This window comes from Phocoena phocoena, chromosome 15 (assembly GCF_963924675.1).
Source record: "Phocoena phocoena chromosome 15, mPhoPho1.1, whole genome shotgun sequence".
NCBI classification, from domain to species: Eukaryota; Metazoa; Chordata; class Mammalia; order Artiodactyla; family Phocoenidae; genus Phocoena; species Phocoena phocoena.
The window spans coordinates 41047411-41062101 of NC_089233.1; the positions used below are offsets into that span (position 1 = coordinate 41047411).

Consider the following 14691-nt stretch of genomic DNA (forward strand, 5'->3'; position numbering starts at 1 on the left):
GGATCTCGGAGTGAATCATGTTCCTCTCACTGAGCTGTAACACCTCCTTCGATGAATGAGACCTGACAGGACTCAGCACTAACTCTCCAGGTGGCTCCGGGCAATTGGCTCCCGGGGCTCCCCCTCACTAGCAAACCACCTGAACAGTCCCAAGATCCAAAAATTCTTGTAGCACAAAATCACAAGGAAAACTGGGGACAGAGGTGTTTTGCTTATATGGAATTAATACGCATGTAGTAGTCCCATGCTCTAACCTCTATCCAGTGATGCAGTTAAAATATGGATCCTGTATCAAAGACCAACTGAGACCGTTCGTTTTCTGACCTTCACGCGAGAACTTGTTTCCATCCTCAACAATTTTGAAATCTCACTAAGAACACCTCCTTCCTGGCTCGGGGCGGTTTGTTTCAGGTGAGCCAGTCGCATCTGTCCTGGGAACGGTGTCCTGTGGAGACGAGACAGCCACTAGCCCATTAAATGGTAGAAAATAAATAGGATTCCCAGTTCAGTTCCTCCTCTCTCCTTGCTGTAGGACACAGAAAAACTCAGTCAAGAGGACAGTGTGGATTACACGGATTACTGCATCAGCAACACGAGCTCAGCATCCATCTCTCTGCCCGAAGAGACCAGCAACTTCCGCCCCATCTACAAGGGTGCCCCCACTGCCTTCTGCATCCAGCTGTTTTGTATTGACGAGAAGCACGAAGCAAGGTAAGCGCTGGTCCCCAGTGTGTCTGCTGCGCGAAGACCTTCTCCTGGCCTTGGTGGCCCAACACTTGAATCTTGCAGAGCCAGGGGTTTCCAAGCCTGGCTGCCCATCCTCATTTCTGGGGAGTTTTTAAAAACCACAGATTCCTGAGCCCCACTTCCAGACTCCAGCCCATAAACTTTGGGTCAGACCCACAGAACTGGGCTGCCCAGGGTCTGGAAAGTCATCCCTTCCTTAGCCACATGCTGTTCCCCATTCTCTAGAGTTTGCATTTTGGGGGGACTTTGGGTTTAGGTTGCTGCTTGTCTGGAGTCTTTTAGTTGCAAGCAATAGAAAATCCAGTTGAAACTGGCTTTGGAAAAATGGAATAATTGCCTCACGTAAGAAAGGATAATCCAGTGGTGGGACCGATTTTCAATGTGGCTTGATCTAGGACTTACTAGATACCCCAGTCACAGGCCAGGCTTCTCACTCTACCCTCTACCCTATTCCTGAGCTGACGGTGGGGGGCCAGGCCAGGCCATGATGATGGCTTTGTCCCTTGCTCTGTGCTCCCCACTGAATCGGGGCTGGAGTCTCAATCTGAGAGGGGTGTTAGCAGGACACCCATCAACAATCCAGGGCAGCTGCCAGAGGTAGGAGGCCTGGTCCCGGGCAGACGAGGCTTCCTGTCCCTCCAGAACAACCCCGTATTCAGTGCTCGCTGTGCCCTGTAGTCTGGATTGGACCCCTGCCCTCGGTGCCTAGATTCCACAGCCCCTTTGGGATGCCCACATAGTTCACCATTCCGTCCACAGAACAATGTTGAAAAGGAAAGACTGGCCCATTTTGATAGACTGGAAGGTTCCAGACTATCTTTAAGATGACCAAGAGCACCGCTGGACACATCCGTTTTAGAGGATGTATTTAATCACATTCCCGGTCTCCTAGCTTTCCTTAGAACCATGCTTTTCTTGGACTTTTTTCCTTTCAAGTTTTCAATTTCTTTGGAATTGAAATTCAATTGAAAGGTTGAAAAGGGAAATCTTTTTATTCTAATTATATTGTAGACATCTAAAAAGCCTGTAAACCCTTCTAGATCTGTCGTGTATATTTATTTCCCCCTGTGCATTCGGATAAGATTGTGCTTTTTGAATTTTCAAACAAAAATTTGATGACCCATTATGGTTCGCCTATAAATATACACCTGCGGCTGGTCAGAAAATCTTTTGCATATAAAAGAGAAAAAGATCAGAGTAGCTTATAATATGCCCATATCTCCCCCGCAGCACCTCCTAAAAGGAAGGGAGGGATCGTGTCCACAGAATGACTATCTTGCTTTTTGAATGTGTAGAGATTTTTAATTGCTATAATAGTACTTTTGGTTCTAGAAAAACACTTCAATTTGAAGCTTATGCCTTCTGCAGCTGATTACTATTCAGTTAGACACAAATTCTGGTTACTGGTTGGCTAATCACTGCCTAAGCGGGGAGAGCCATAGGTCTCTTTAAATATGCACTGATGCTGCATTTGCTTGCAGGTCAGTGACAGTTTTTACTGTCTTGTTTATAGGTCACTGGACTTTATGAATTTTGTTTTCAGTCTTTTTCCTGTAAGTACATGTTGAATTTTGAGTAATATAATTGATTTTATAAGCTAGAAAAATTATAAAATAGTAGGATGCCATATTCATTGTCCAAACATTTAATCTACTATGAATGTTAAGGTTGGAACCACTTCTCTGTTCTGAAAAAAAAGGTTGAATGACATGTCCTGAACTCTTAAAAGTAGAAAAGATTGTCATTTTCAATAATTTTTCAGTCATGCTGTTGTAATAGTTTTCTTTCAATGTATAATTTATTTTAGAGATTGCTTCATCAGTGTCTTATTACAATCAAATCATGAATAGAATGCTGGTAGTACATGAAAATGTCAGGAATTACTCTAAAGTGAGTTAGACTGTTGTATTACTTTATAGTTTGCTTTGGCTCAAAGAATGCTGACACCATTAGATTGCTTTTCTGAGGGTAGGAAAGTGGGAACTTGCAGTTGATCTTCTGGTTGGTGTCGCCTGACACATGGGATTGACTTGACCCTCTACGGTTGGTTGGTGGATGGCCCCAGGCAGGCACACAAGTGCAAACAAGGTTCTCCATCTCAGGGTGTCCAGGCCACCTCCTCCACTTTTGTTTCATGGTCGTCAAGGGATAGAGATTCTGACCAACCTCTCATCACTTTATGGGAGGGAAGAAAGTGGGGCAAGAAGACAATTTAGGTTCCTTAATTGGATTTTTATGACTTTTTCCATGGCTGGTCTATCAGTTTAGTCAAGTCAACAACCGTGCTTCTTCAGTTAGCTAATTACAGGCAAATTATCTATTTTTTTATTTTTCCTCGATGTTCTTTATACCAAGGCTAAAAAACAAAATAGGTTTAATTCTGTTGCCTGAAAGCTATGTGATCATAGATTGTATTTCCTCATTTTGTTAAGATGATGAAGACTTGGCAATGATATTTTCCATCGTAATTTTTTTGGATTAATTTTGAAGCTCATAAAACACTGTAGATGACCCTGAGGGAGGGTTCGCAAGCCGGCTTCCCTCCGAGATGCCCCAAAGTAAATTCAGTAAGTTCAATTCATTCCTATTTTGAAGTCCATGCAGAGACAGATCTTCAGTATTATTACAAAAGCAATGCTGGCTTTAAGATAGTAAAAGACATGTTTACTTTTTAATTAATTATTTCAGGATATGGGTAGACAGAAACAAAATAGCTTCGTCACTTCATCCTTAATCCTTCCCATCCATGTTGAAGCAACTCATTACGTTCATTCTCTTTTATGGCTGAGTAGTATTCCATTGTGTATATATACCACATCTCCTTTATCCTTTCATCTGTCAATGGACATTTTGGTTGTTTCTATGTCTTGGCTATTGTGAATAGTGCTGTGATGAACATTGAGGTGCGTGTGTCTTTTTGAATTAGAGTTTTGTCCGGGTATATGTCCAGGAGTGGGATTGCTGGATCATATGGTAGGAATTACTCATTTCTCCCAGAGGAAGCCCCCCAGGGCTTGGCACTTAGTCCTTATTTTCAGCTTGAGTATTTCGACAACGTGACTCGCAAGTTCCCCAGAAGGAGCTGTGTTATTTTGCTAGAAAGAAGGAAGATCAGGTGAAAGAGTGATTCACTCCTTTGGGTTGCACATGTGTCCCCAGGGTTTTGGATTCGCCCAGGCAAGGCCTTCACAGGGTTCAGGAGGAGGTGAGATGCCAAAGGGACAAATTAACTCTGGGAAGAGCAAGCTGCTTCTGCAGGCACCTGGCAGAGGGTCATGGTGGACGTGAGGAGCACAGACAGTCCATGGCAGCACTGTCCCATAGACAAACTCTAAATGTTCCAGCAGCCACATTATAAAAAAAAAGTAAAAAGACACAGGTGAAATCAATTTTAATAATATATTTTACTTAATGCAATATGTCCAAAATTTAATGATTTTAATATGTAATCAGTATGCAAAAGTATTAATGAGATCTTGTACATCCATTTTCTCAGTTTTTAAAATCCAATGTGTATTTTACATTTAGGGCACATCTCTATACAAGCACTAAATTGTCATCAGAAATCCTCACTCTGCTTCTAGATTTTATAAAATTTACAGTTGAACGAGTAGATTCACATACCCAAATTGTTCTAACCATACATAAAACTTTTCCAATAACTGAACTGAGTATCAGTTTTTATTTTATTATTTTTTTCTTTTCCATTATGGTTTATTATAGGATATTGAATGTAGTTTCCTGTGCTATACAGTAGGACCTTGTTGTTTATCCATTCCATATGTAATAGTTTGCATCTACTAACCCCAAACTCCCCGTCCAACCTCCCGCCACACCCACTTCCCTGTGGCAACCATAAGCCTGTTCTCCATGTCTGTGAGTCTGTTTCTGTTTCGTACATAGGTTCATTTGTGTCACATTTTAGATTCCACGTATAAGTGATATCACTTGGTATTTGTCTTTCTCTTTTTGACTTACTTCGCGTAGTATGATAATATCTAGGTCCATGCATGTAGCTGCAAATGGCATTGTTTCATTCTTTTTTATGGCTGAGTAGTATTCCACTGTGTATATATACCATGTCTCCTTTATCCATTCATCTAATGGACATTTTGATTTTTTTCTATGTCTTGGCTATTGTGAATAGTGCTGCAGTGAACATTGAGGTGCATGTGTCTTTTTGAATTAGAGTTTTGTCCGGGTATATGTCCAGGAGTGGGATTGCTGGATCATATGGTAGCTCTATGTTTAGTTTTTTGAGGAACCTCCATACTGTTCTCCATAGTGGCTGCACCAATTTACATTCCCACCAACAACGTAGGAGGGTTCCCAAGTATCAGTTTTGAAATGTAAATTTAATCAAATGAAATAAAATTAAAAATTCGGCTCCCCAGTCTCACTAGCCACATTCCAAATGCTCGGTGGCCAGACTCAGCTCCTGGCCAGCATATTGGACAGCGCAGTTACAGGTCAGGACACGCAGATCCCACTGCCCAGGTTAACTCGCCCTTAGATCTCATCACCCAAGTGGGACCGTGCCATGATAAAATACACAGACATCCATTGATGTGTAATCACAGGACTTTAGAGCAGAAAAAGGCTGGAGCACCACGTTCTCATCTCACAGAGGTGGGGACCACGGCTGGCGGCTGGTGCAACATCTCTTGGTAAACCCAGGGCCTTTGCCATGACACTGAGCAGCCTCATCACTCCTGGATACAAGTGAATTTGCAAACGCAAACGTCCTTAGTTTAAAACTCTACTTCTGGAAAAGAGCTGTGCTGAATGGGTCCTATGATTCACAATATTCCTTTATTCGGGTTTCAGTCAAACACAGATATTTTCTCCATATTCTGGAGCACAGGCTCTGGACGCGCAGGCTCAACGGCCATGGCTCACGGGCCCAGCCGCTCCGCGGCATGTGGGATCTTCCCAGACCGGGACACGAACCCGTGTCCCCTGCATTGGCAGGCGGACCCTCAACCACTGCGCCACCAGGGAAGCCCTTCTCCATATTCTTGCAATTGCTTATCCCCTGAATTTTCTGATTACTTTCCAAATGATAGGAATCTTTAACTTGAATACCATCTCCTTTACACATTTTACTCCTATTTAGTGTTTTATGGCAGGAATTTGTTTAGTGATAAATGATTTTTATCTCGTCTCCAATCATGCCAGGACAAGAACTTCTGCGTCATTTCTCTGCCACATCTCACCCCTGAGTTTGTCCTCATACAGAACTTCGTGAAGATTGTCCCCTTCAACAACTGCACCCTGGACCAGGACCTCTACGTCTTCCATCGGGCAGGATTGCTCAAGTAAGCAGATGCGCGTTTGGCCAAAAGATAGTCCATGAAGTTAAAAAAAGAGAAGGGAACAGGAGCTCCGTGACATTTTAATTTAATGATTTATTTTTAAAATTGTCTTATTGGCGGAGGACTTGATCAAGTGATTTTAACCAGTCCATTTAGGGGAAGAGTCATGGTGAAAGTTGCTGGTCCAGTCAGATATTAGAGCATAATCTAACTCCAAAATAGTCAAAACAATAGCCATGTTGACATTTCTATGGCTGGAACAAGGTAACACAAGAAAGAGTCCCACCGCAGACCCCAATAGAGTAAGAATTGGACGTGTGTCTGTGTGTAAAGGTATTATAGACTGATGTATATGACGGCATTTGTGTTACAGTGAGAAAAGGAAGGATTATTTTGTAAATGGATTATTTTGTAAATAAAGATAGAAATGTTCTTCATATTCTACAGTAAAATAGATTCCCAAGTGATTGAAGAGTTAAATGTAGATATTGCAATAGTTAAAAATTAGAAACTGTTACCTACAGTGCTAGGTTCTGGGCCAGATTCTGAGAATACAGCAGTGAACAGCCTACTGGTTGTCACACATCCTTTCAAAGCTTATAAACACTCCTGTAAAAGTAAAACTGCATCTGTGATGGGTGTACCAGCAGTGGGTCTGTGGGACTATGGAGACGTATCATTGGGAGATTCAGCCCAGTCAGAGGAAGCTTTCCTGAGGAAGAGCGCTGAGTTCTAGACAAGGAGTGTGAGTGAAGATTGAACTTGATTGTGCCTCAGGATGGGGAAGGTCTTTTTAGAACATGGAAGAAAAAAATTAAGATTTTTTTTTTAACTATATGAAACTTCAGAACCACTCTAATTTAATTAAAATGCAGCTGACTAATGGAAGGATATTTTTAACAAATATAACAGACACAAGGTTGGTATATTTTATATATAAAGAGCTTTAATAAATCAATTAGAAGACTATTTAACACCAAAATAGAAAAACTAACCCCCCCACACACAAATGGCCAGACTGTTTGCATATGAAAGAAACAAAAAATCAGTGGATATTAAAAAAGCTTCAAACTTATTGCTGATAAGGGAAAAGAAACAAAAGCAAGAATAAGACATCATTTTTGGTCAGTTGGCGAGAATTAGAATATAGAAACATTCAATTCTAATGAGAAAAATGTAACTCTTGTCAGAATGTAAATAGACATAAAATTTCAAAGGGCAATTTGGCCAGAACATTAAGGTAGTTTATATTTTTTCACTCTTTACTTCCAGTCCTAGAAACATATCCTAGGAAACTTGTTGCAGAGATGCAAACAAAAATTTACATCTGAGGATTAAAGAACATTGGAAATACTCTAAACACCCAGTAGTAAAGAGAATGTTTAAATACTTTGTGGTACCTATAGGAAGTAACCTGTAACTATGCTTACAGTTCATTTTAAGAATATCTAATGATTAGAAAATGCTCAGAATGTGATGTTAGGGTAGAAAACCTATCAAATAAAACAGCATTTAAATATGACCAAAATTTCTAAAGAAGGAAAAAATGCATGAACAAAGTAGACTAAAAGGACACGTGCAGATGTAGTTCATGCCACCCAGGCCCCCTCATTCAGGACTAATTTCGCACCTGCGGGATGTGTGGACGCCACCAGCTCAAAGCTGGGTCCCCTGCCAAGGAGACTGCCCTGGACAGAAGAGAGGGCTTTGCCCAAGGTCCGCCCTCCCGAGGGCAGCCTGCATCCAGCAACTAGTCTGTGTGTGTGGAGGCGGGGGAGGGACACCTCTGAAGGGTCTTCCCAGGGCCAGGACGCCCCGAGGTGTCAGCTGGGCATTTGTTGTGACCCCGTGGCTTGCAGTCCGTCTTCACCTCTGCCCCGACCTGCCCTGCCCCTCCCCATAGGTGTGGAGGGTCCCAGGAGCCACCCTTATCACCCCCAGCATGCAGATCTCTGTGTGAGGCTGCCTTCTGGGGAACACGGCCAGCGGCGCTAGAGATGGCCTGTGGTTGCCTCGGGGTGGTAGGAGGACTGTCATGGGTGATTTTTAATTTCCTTTCTCACATTGCCTAAATTTTGGAATTTTCCTATACTAACCTTGGATATATCAAGTGGTTGAAACCCATCAAATAGGCTTAAGTAACTGGAGAATTTATTACTACACAGAACCAAGGGAAGACTCCGAGGGCAATTCAGGTTCCATACGTGGATTATTAGCTCTGTTGGATCTATCTCTTCCGAGTTGACCCCTTCTCAGACACAGTGGTTGCGGGATGAGTGAGGTAGCTCCAGACCCTTTATCACTTAAGTCCACCAGGTGAAGAGTGGTGGGGATGCTTCTGTTCAGAAGCCCCAACACAGAAGTCTTACTGCATCTCAGTGGCTCAGATTGGCCCTCTGCTGGCTGACTTTGAACCCATCACCGGGTCAGAGGCTGCTGGTTGGCATCCTTGGGTCTGGTCCCAAAGCTCAGGGCTGGGTGGGGGAGGGGTGCATCACCTATACAAATGTGGAGGCTTTTCTGGAGAAATGGGCAATGGAGCTGCTCCCCACACTTCCATCTTGGGATAGGACCAACTCGATCAATAGGAAGTGAACAGTAGATCTATTACAGGAACAATGTCAATACCGTCCATTTTCTATAATTTAACTTTTTCAAGCTGTCTTATTCACATAGTCTCATTCTTACAAAATATTATGGAGCTCATCAAACTGTGCATTTCAAATGGGTATATTTAATTGTATGTAAATTATGCCTCAGTAAAGCTGCTACAAAATCTTGTGACAAAGGGATTGGTAGAGTAATTTCAGAGAGCTTTCTCTATAATTGATATATTAGCCTTTTAAGTGAAACTTTGAGGAACCTTCTAAACGATCACTTTATAATTGGGGAATGGTTAAATGAATTTTGGCATATTCATTCAGTACATTATTATGCAGATTTTGAAAAAATAAAAACAGATCTATATCATACTGTATGGAATAATAGCTGGGATGGTGAGAAAAGCAAGGGTCAGATGATAATAGTAATAATCGTAATGACAGCTTACATTTATGGAAGGTTTGTAGTGTTTCAAGGACTTTCTTAATCACTTTCCATGTGTCTTTACGCAGTGACCTTATTAGCTAGATACCATTATTATTACCCCCATCTTACAGGTAAGGAAACTGAGACACAGAGAGGTTAAGTAACTACTCCAAAATGTACACAGCAGAAAGTAGCAGAGCTGGAACTGGAACGAAGGCAGCCGGCTTCCAGAGCCAACTCATAACTGCCTCACGTATTGCTTCCTATGCTGTGTTTTTAGCGTAAAGCTGTTGTAGCAGAGAGACCCTAAAGCACAGTGGCTTGAGCCAGAGGACAGTTCTGCCTCTACCACACAGTGGTCCAGACAGGAGCAGGTGGTCTAAGGAAAGTCATGGCTTTTCCCCACGAAGCTGTCCAAGGACCCAGTTACTTCTCTCATTGCTCCTCCATCTCATAGAGCAAGGGTCTCACCTACTGTCTGTGTGGAGAGTCAGGGGTCTGCGAATTTGGATGGGAAGAAAAATTACATCTTTCTGTTACTAACCTCTGATTGAAGTTTGACGTGTCCTTCCACTGTGAATGGAGGCAACAAACCTCAGAAGTGTCAGCGAAGCCGTGACTTTGTAGCCCGTGGAAGTCACGGATATTCTCCTATCACCTTACAGTTGTCGCAGATGTCTCAAAATATGGATGCTCCTCGTACTTTGAAATTTCAGTAAATTTATTCTCAACCAAAACTTGTTACTTGATGCATTAATGAGGAGGCACAGATATTACCAAAACACACATTTTAAAAAACATTTTGATAGCTCTACTTGATATAATTTGTTGTCTTTGATTTTACACGTTGAAAAGCATCAGTCTGAGAAGGGGTCCCGAGCATCCCCAGACTGTCAGAGGGGCCCATGGGGCACACAAGTGTTAGACCGCCGTCAGAGTGAGCTCTTTTCCTCTTGGTGCTGTCAGCCGGCTTAGGGCACCGTAGTCACATTTTAGCCACGGGGAAGGGTGCAAAGAGAAAGGGAGGGGAAGACTGTCCTCTTACGGAAGTTACATCACTTCTCGTCACAGTCTGTGCTCAGGAAGTTGGTTGCATGGCCCTGCCGAGCCGCGGGGGAGGCCGGGGGACAAGTTGCTGGAGGTCAGATGTGCGCCCGGCAAAAACTCAGTTGACTCAGTTATTGAAAGGGAGAAGGCGAGAGGGAAACTGGGGGACCATCGTATCTAGTTTTTATCTTGCATATGTAAAGATGTTCTAGAAGGGTCCACGGGACTTTATTAACCTTTTGCACTTCTGAGGAGCAGGACAGAGACGTGAGGGGTGTAGATGGCGACATACTCTTTGCTTTATGTCTGTCGGTTCCGTTTGATTTTTTTCATTAATAAACTTTATTTTTTAGAGCAGTTTTAGGCTCACAGCACAACTGAGCAGAAAGTGCAGAGGGTTCCTACAGACCCCTTCCCCAGTCCCCCACAGACTCCCCCACAGTTAACATCCCACACCAGGGCTACACCATTTGTACCATCAAGGAACCTACAGGGACTCACCATTATCAACCGGAGTCCACAGTTTACACGAGGGCTCACTCTTCTGTTGTACACTCTCTGGGTCTGGACAAATGTGCAATGACGTAGCCAACACCATACTATCATACAGCGTAGTTTCTAAAAATGCCTTCTGCTCCCCCTATCCATCCCTCTCTCCTTCCCCACAGTCTCTGGCAACCACTGGTCTTTCTCCTGTCCCCATAGTTTTGCCTTTTCTAGAATGTCATAGCTGGAATCCTACAGTACATGGCCTTTACAGATTGGCTTCTTTCAGTTAGTAATGAATATTTTAATGTTCTTCCATGTCTCTTCGTGGCTTGATAGCTTATTCCTTTTTAGCCCTGAATAATATTCTGTTGTCTGGATGGACCACATTTTATTTATCCAGTCACCTACTGAAGGACAGCTTGGTTGCTTCCAAGTTTTGGCAATTATGAATTTCAGCAATTATGAATCTATGTGTAGGTTTTTGTATGGGCGTAGGTTTTCAGCTCATTTGGGTATATACCAAAGAGCACAACTTTAGATTGTATGGTAAGAATATTGAGTTTTGTAAGAAACTGTCTCACTGTCTTCCAAAGTCCTCCACCATTTTGCATTCCCGCCAGCAACGAAGGAGAGTTCCTGTTTCCTCACATCCTCGCCAGCATTTGTCAGTGTTTTGAATTTTCGCCATTCTCATAGGTGGGTAGTGGTATCTTGTTTTAATTCACGTTTCCATACTGACTTATGGTGTTGAGCATCTTTTCATTTGCTATTTGCCATGTGTATGTCTTCTTTGGTGAGGTGTCTGTTCATATCTTCTGCCCTTTTTTAAGATTGGGTTGTTCATTTATGTTTGATTTTTTAAAAATTATGAGCATGCATTACTTCCATAATAGAAAGTGTAGTTAATTTTTAATTACTGAGATTTTAAATTTTACTATGACTCAGGTGAAACTTTCATTAGAATGTTCTTTATGCTCTCTGCATTCTTACATAGAGTGTATCGGTGGCATTTTCTTACGACTTGGGCTTCTCTTTATGAATAAATACACGCTGATGAGAGCAACCAGATGACAGGGGATCAGGGTCAGGCCATGGGTCTGCTTGAGGTAGTGGTCTTGTTCTTAGTGGCTTAATTACTTAATTCCCAGTCATATTCTTTTCTTGTACACTCTCTCTTATTTACTATGTACATGTATTGCTTTTATTAACAATTAAGTTTAAGTTTTTAAAACGATGAGACTTTCAACACTTGTCTGGAAATTAGTCCTGGTTGCAGCATGGCCCTAGTTTTTCTTTGCAACCATTTGCAGTGTCAGCTTCGTTTTTGTTTTGTTTTAATCACTTACGTATAAAGTTGGAGCAAATCATGTACACCTGGGTTCTTTTCTGAAAAATTAAAGACTTACAAACCGAAGTAGTTTCTGTGCCTTTAGAAGATCATGACCTTTGTCACCATTCCCATCTGAGCCCTCATTGGGAGCTTTCCTTTGTTGCTGTGAGTTTTGTCGCCAGCCCACTGACAACTGCACACCCGGTTCTCAGCGTGTCCAGTCTTTGCACTTTGCACTTTTACTCTTGTTCCTGTCTCTCTTGTGGCCATGGCAGCAGGTCACTGTTCTCTAGAGCAAGCTTAGATTTTTAATTCTTTAAGTTCTCAACACAAAGAGCTTTACAAATGTTAGGAATGGTAGTTTTGCCTGTAGGATCGTTCAGCTCATAAAGGGAACATGATATCAGAACTGGCTTCTTCCCTATGCTCTTTTTTTTTTTTTGAAAATCTATAAAAATTATTATTTTTAACATCTTTATTGGAGTATAATTGCTTTACAATCGTGTGTTAGTTTCTGCTTTATAACAAAGTGAATCAGTTATACATACACATATATCCCCATATCTCTTCCCTCTTGCGTCTCCCTCCCTCCCACCCTCCCTATCCCATCCCTCTAGGTGGTCACAAAGCACCGAGCTGATCTCCCTGTGCTATGCAACTGCTTCCCACTAGCTATCTATTTTACATTTGGTAGTGTATATATGTCCATGCCACTCTCTTACTTTGTCCCTGCTTACCCTTCCCCCTCCCGATATCCTCAAGTGCATAAGTCCATTCTCTAGCAGGTCTGTGTCTTTATTCCCGTCTTACCCCTACGTTCTTCATGACTTTTTTTTTTTTCTAGATTCCATATATATGTGTTAGCATACGGTATTTGTTTTTCTCTTTCTGACTTACTTCACTCTGTAAGACAGACTCTAGGTCCATCCACCTCAATACAAATAACTCAATTTCGTTTCCTATTATGGCTGAGTAATATTCCATTGTATATATGTACCCACATCTTCTTTATCCGTTCATCTGTTGATGGACACTTAGGTTGCTTCCATGTTCTGGCTATTGTAAATAGAGCTGCAATGAACATTTTGGTACATGACTCTTTTTGAATTATGGTTTTCTCAGGGTATATGCCCAGTAGTGGAATTGCTGGGTGGTATGGTAGTTCTATTTTTAGATTTTTAAGGAACCTCCATACTGTTGTCCATAGTGGCTGTATCAATTTACATTCCCACCAACAGTGCAAGAGGGTTCCCTTTTCTCCACACCCTGTCCAGCATTTATTGTTTGTAGATTTTTTGATGATGGCCATTCTGACCAGTGTGAGATGATATCTCAATGTAGTTTTGATTTGCATTTCTCTAACAATGATGCTAAGAATTCTTTCATGTGTTTGTTGGCAATCTGTATATCTTCTTTGGAGAAATGTCTATTTAGGTCTTCTGCCCATTTTTGGATAGGATTGTTTGTTTTTTTGATGTGGAGCTGCATGGAGCTGCTTGTAAATTTTGGAGATTAATCCTTTGTCAGTTGCTTCATTTGCAAATATCTTCTCCCATTCTGAGGGTTGTCTTTTCATCTTGCTTATGGTTTCGTTTGCTGTGCAAAAGCTTTTAAGTTTCATTAGGTCCCATCTGTTTTTTTTTTTGTTTTTATTTACGTTTCTCTAGGAGGTGGGTCAAAAAGGATCTTGCTGTGATTTATGTCATAGAGTGTTCTGCCTATGTTTTCCTCTAAGCGTTTGATAGTGTCTGGCCTTATATTTAGGTCTTTAATCCATTTTGAGTTAATTTTTGTGTATGGTGTTAGGAAATGTTCTAATTTCATTTTTTTACATGTAGCTGTCCAGTTTTCCCAGCACCACTTATTGAAGAGACTGTCTTTTCTCTATATTCTTGTCTCCTTTATCAAAGATAAGATGACCATATGTGTGTGGGTTTATCTCTGGGCTTTCTATCTTGTTCCATTGATCTATATTTCTGTTTTTGTGCCAGTACCATACTGTCTTGATTAATGTAGCTTTGTAGTATAGTCTGAAGTCAGGGAGCCTGATTCCTCCAGCTCAGTTTTTCCTCCTCAAGATTGCTTTGGCTGTTTGAGGTCTTTTGTGTTTCCATACAATTGTGAATTTTTTTGTTCTAGTTCTGTGAAAAATGCCAGTGGTAGTTTGATAGGGATTGCACTGCATCTGTAGATTGCTTTGGGTAGTACAGTCATTTTCACAATGTTGATTCTTCCAATCCAAGAACATGGTATATCTCTCCATCTATTTGTATCATCTTTAATTTCTTTCATCAGTATCTTATAATTTTCTGCATACAGCTCTTTTGTCTCCTTAGGTAGGTTTATTCCTAGATATTTTATTCTTTTTGTTGCAGTGGTAAATGGGAGTGTTTTCTTTATTCCACTTTCATATGTTTCATCATTAGTGTGTAGGGATGCAAGAGATTTCTGTGCATTAATTTTGTATCCTGCTACTTTACCAAATTCATTGATTAGCTCTAGTAGTTTTCTGGCATCTTTAGGATTCTCTATGTATAGTATCATGTCATCTGCAAACAGTGACAGCTTTACTTCTTCTTTTCTGATTTGCATTCCTTTTATTTCCTTTTATTCTCGGATTGCTGTGGCTAAAACTTTCAAAACTATGTTGAATAATAGTGGTGAGGGTGGGCAACCTTGTCTTGTTCCTGATCTTAGTGAAAATGGTTTCACTTTTTCACCATTGAGGACGATGTT

General features: G+C 41.4%; 1 protein-coding gene across 1 annotated transcript in view; it reads left to right on the plus strand.

Moving 5' to 3' along the window:
* Nucleotides 1-14691, plus strand: part of CFAP61 (cilia and flagella associated protein 61) — a 250975-nt gene that overhangs the window by 73161 nt on the left and 163123 nt on the right. The window contains exons 10-12 of the mRNA XM_065892819.1: nucleotides 533-711; nucleotides 2261-2300; nucleotides 5926-6065. Coding sequence (XP_065748891.1) covers nucleotides 533-711; nucleotides 2261-2300; nucleotides 5926-6065 — 359 coding nt within the window. The remainder of the gene's footprint in view (nucleotides 1-532; nucleotides 712-2260; nucleotides 2301-5925; nucleotides 6066-14691) is intronic.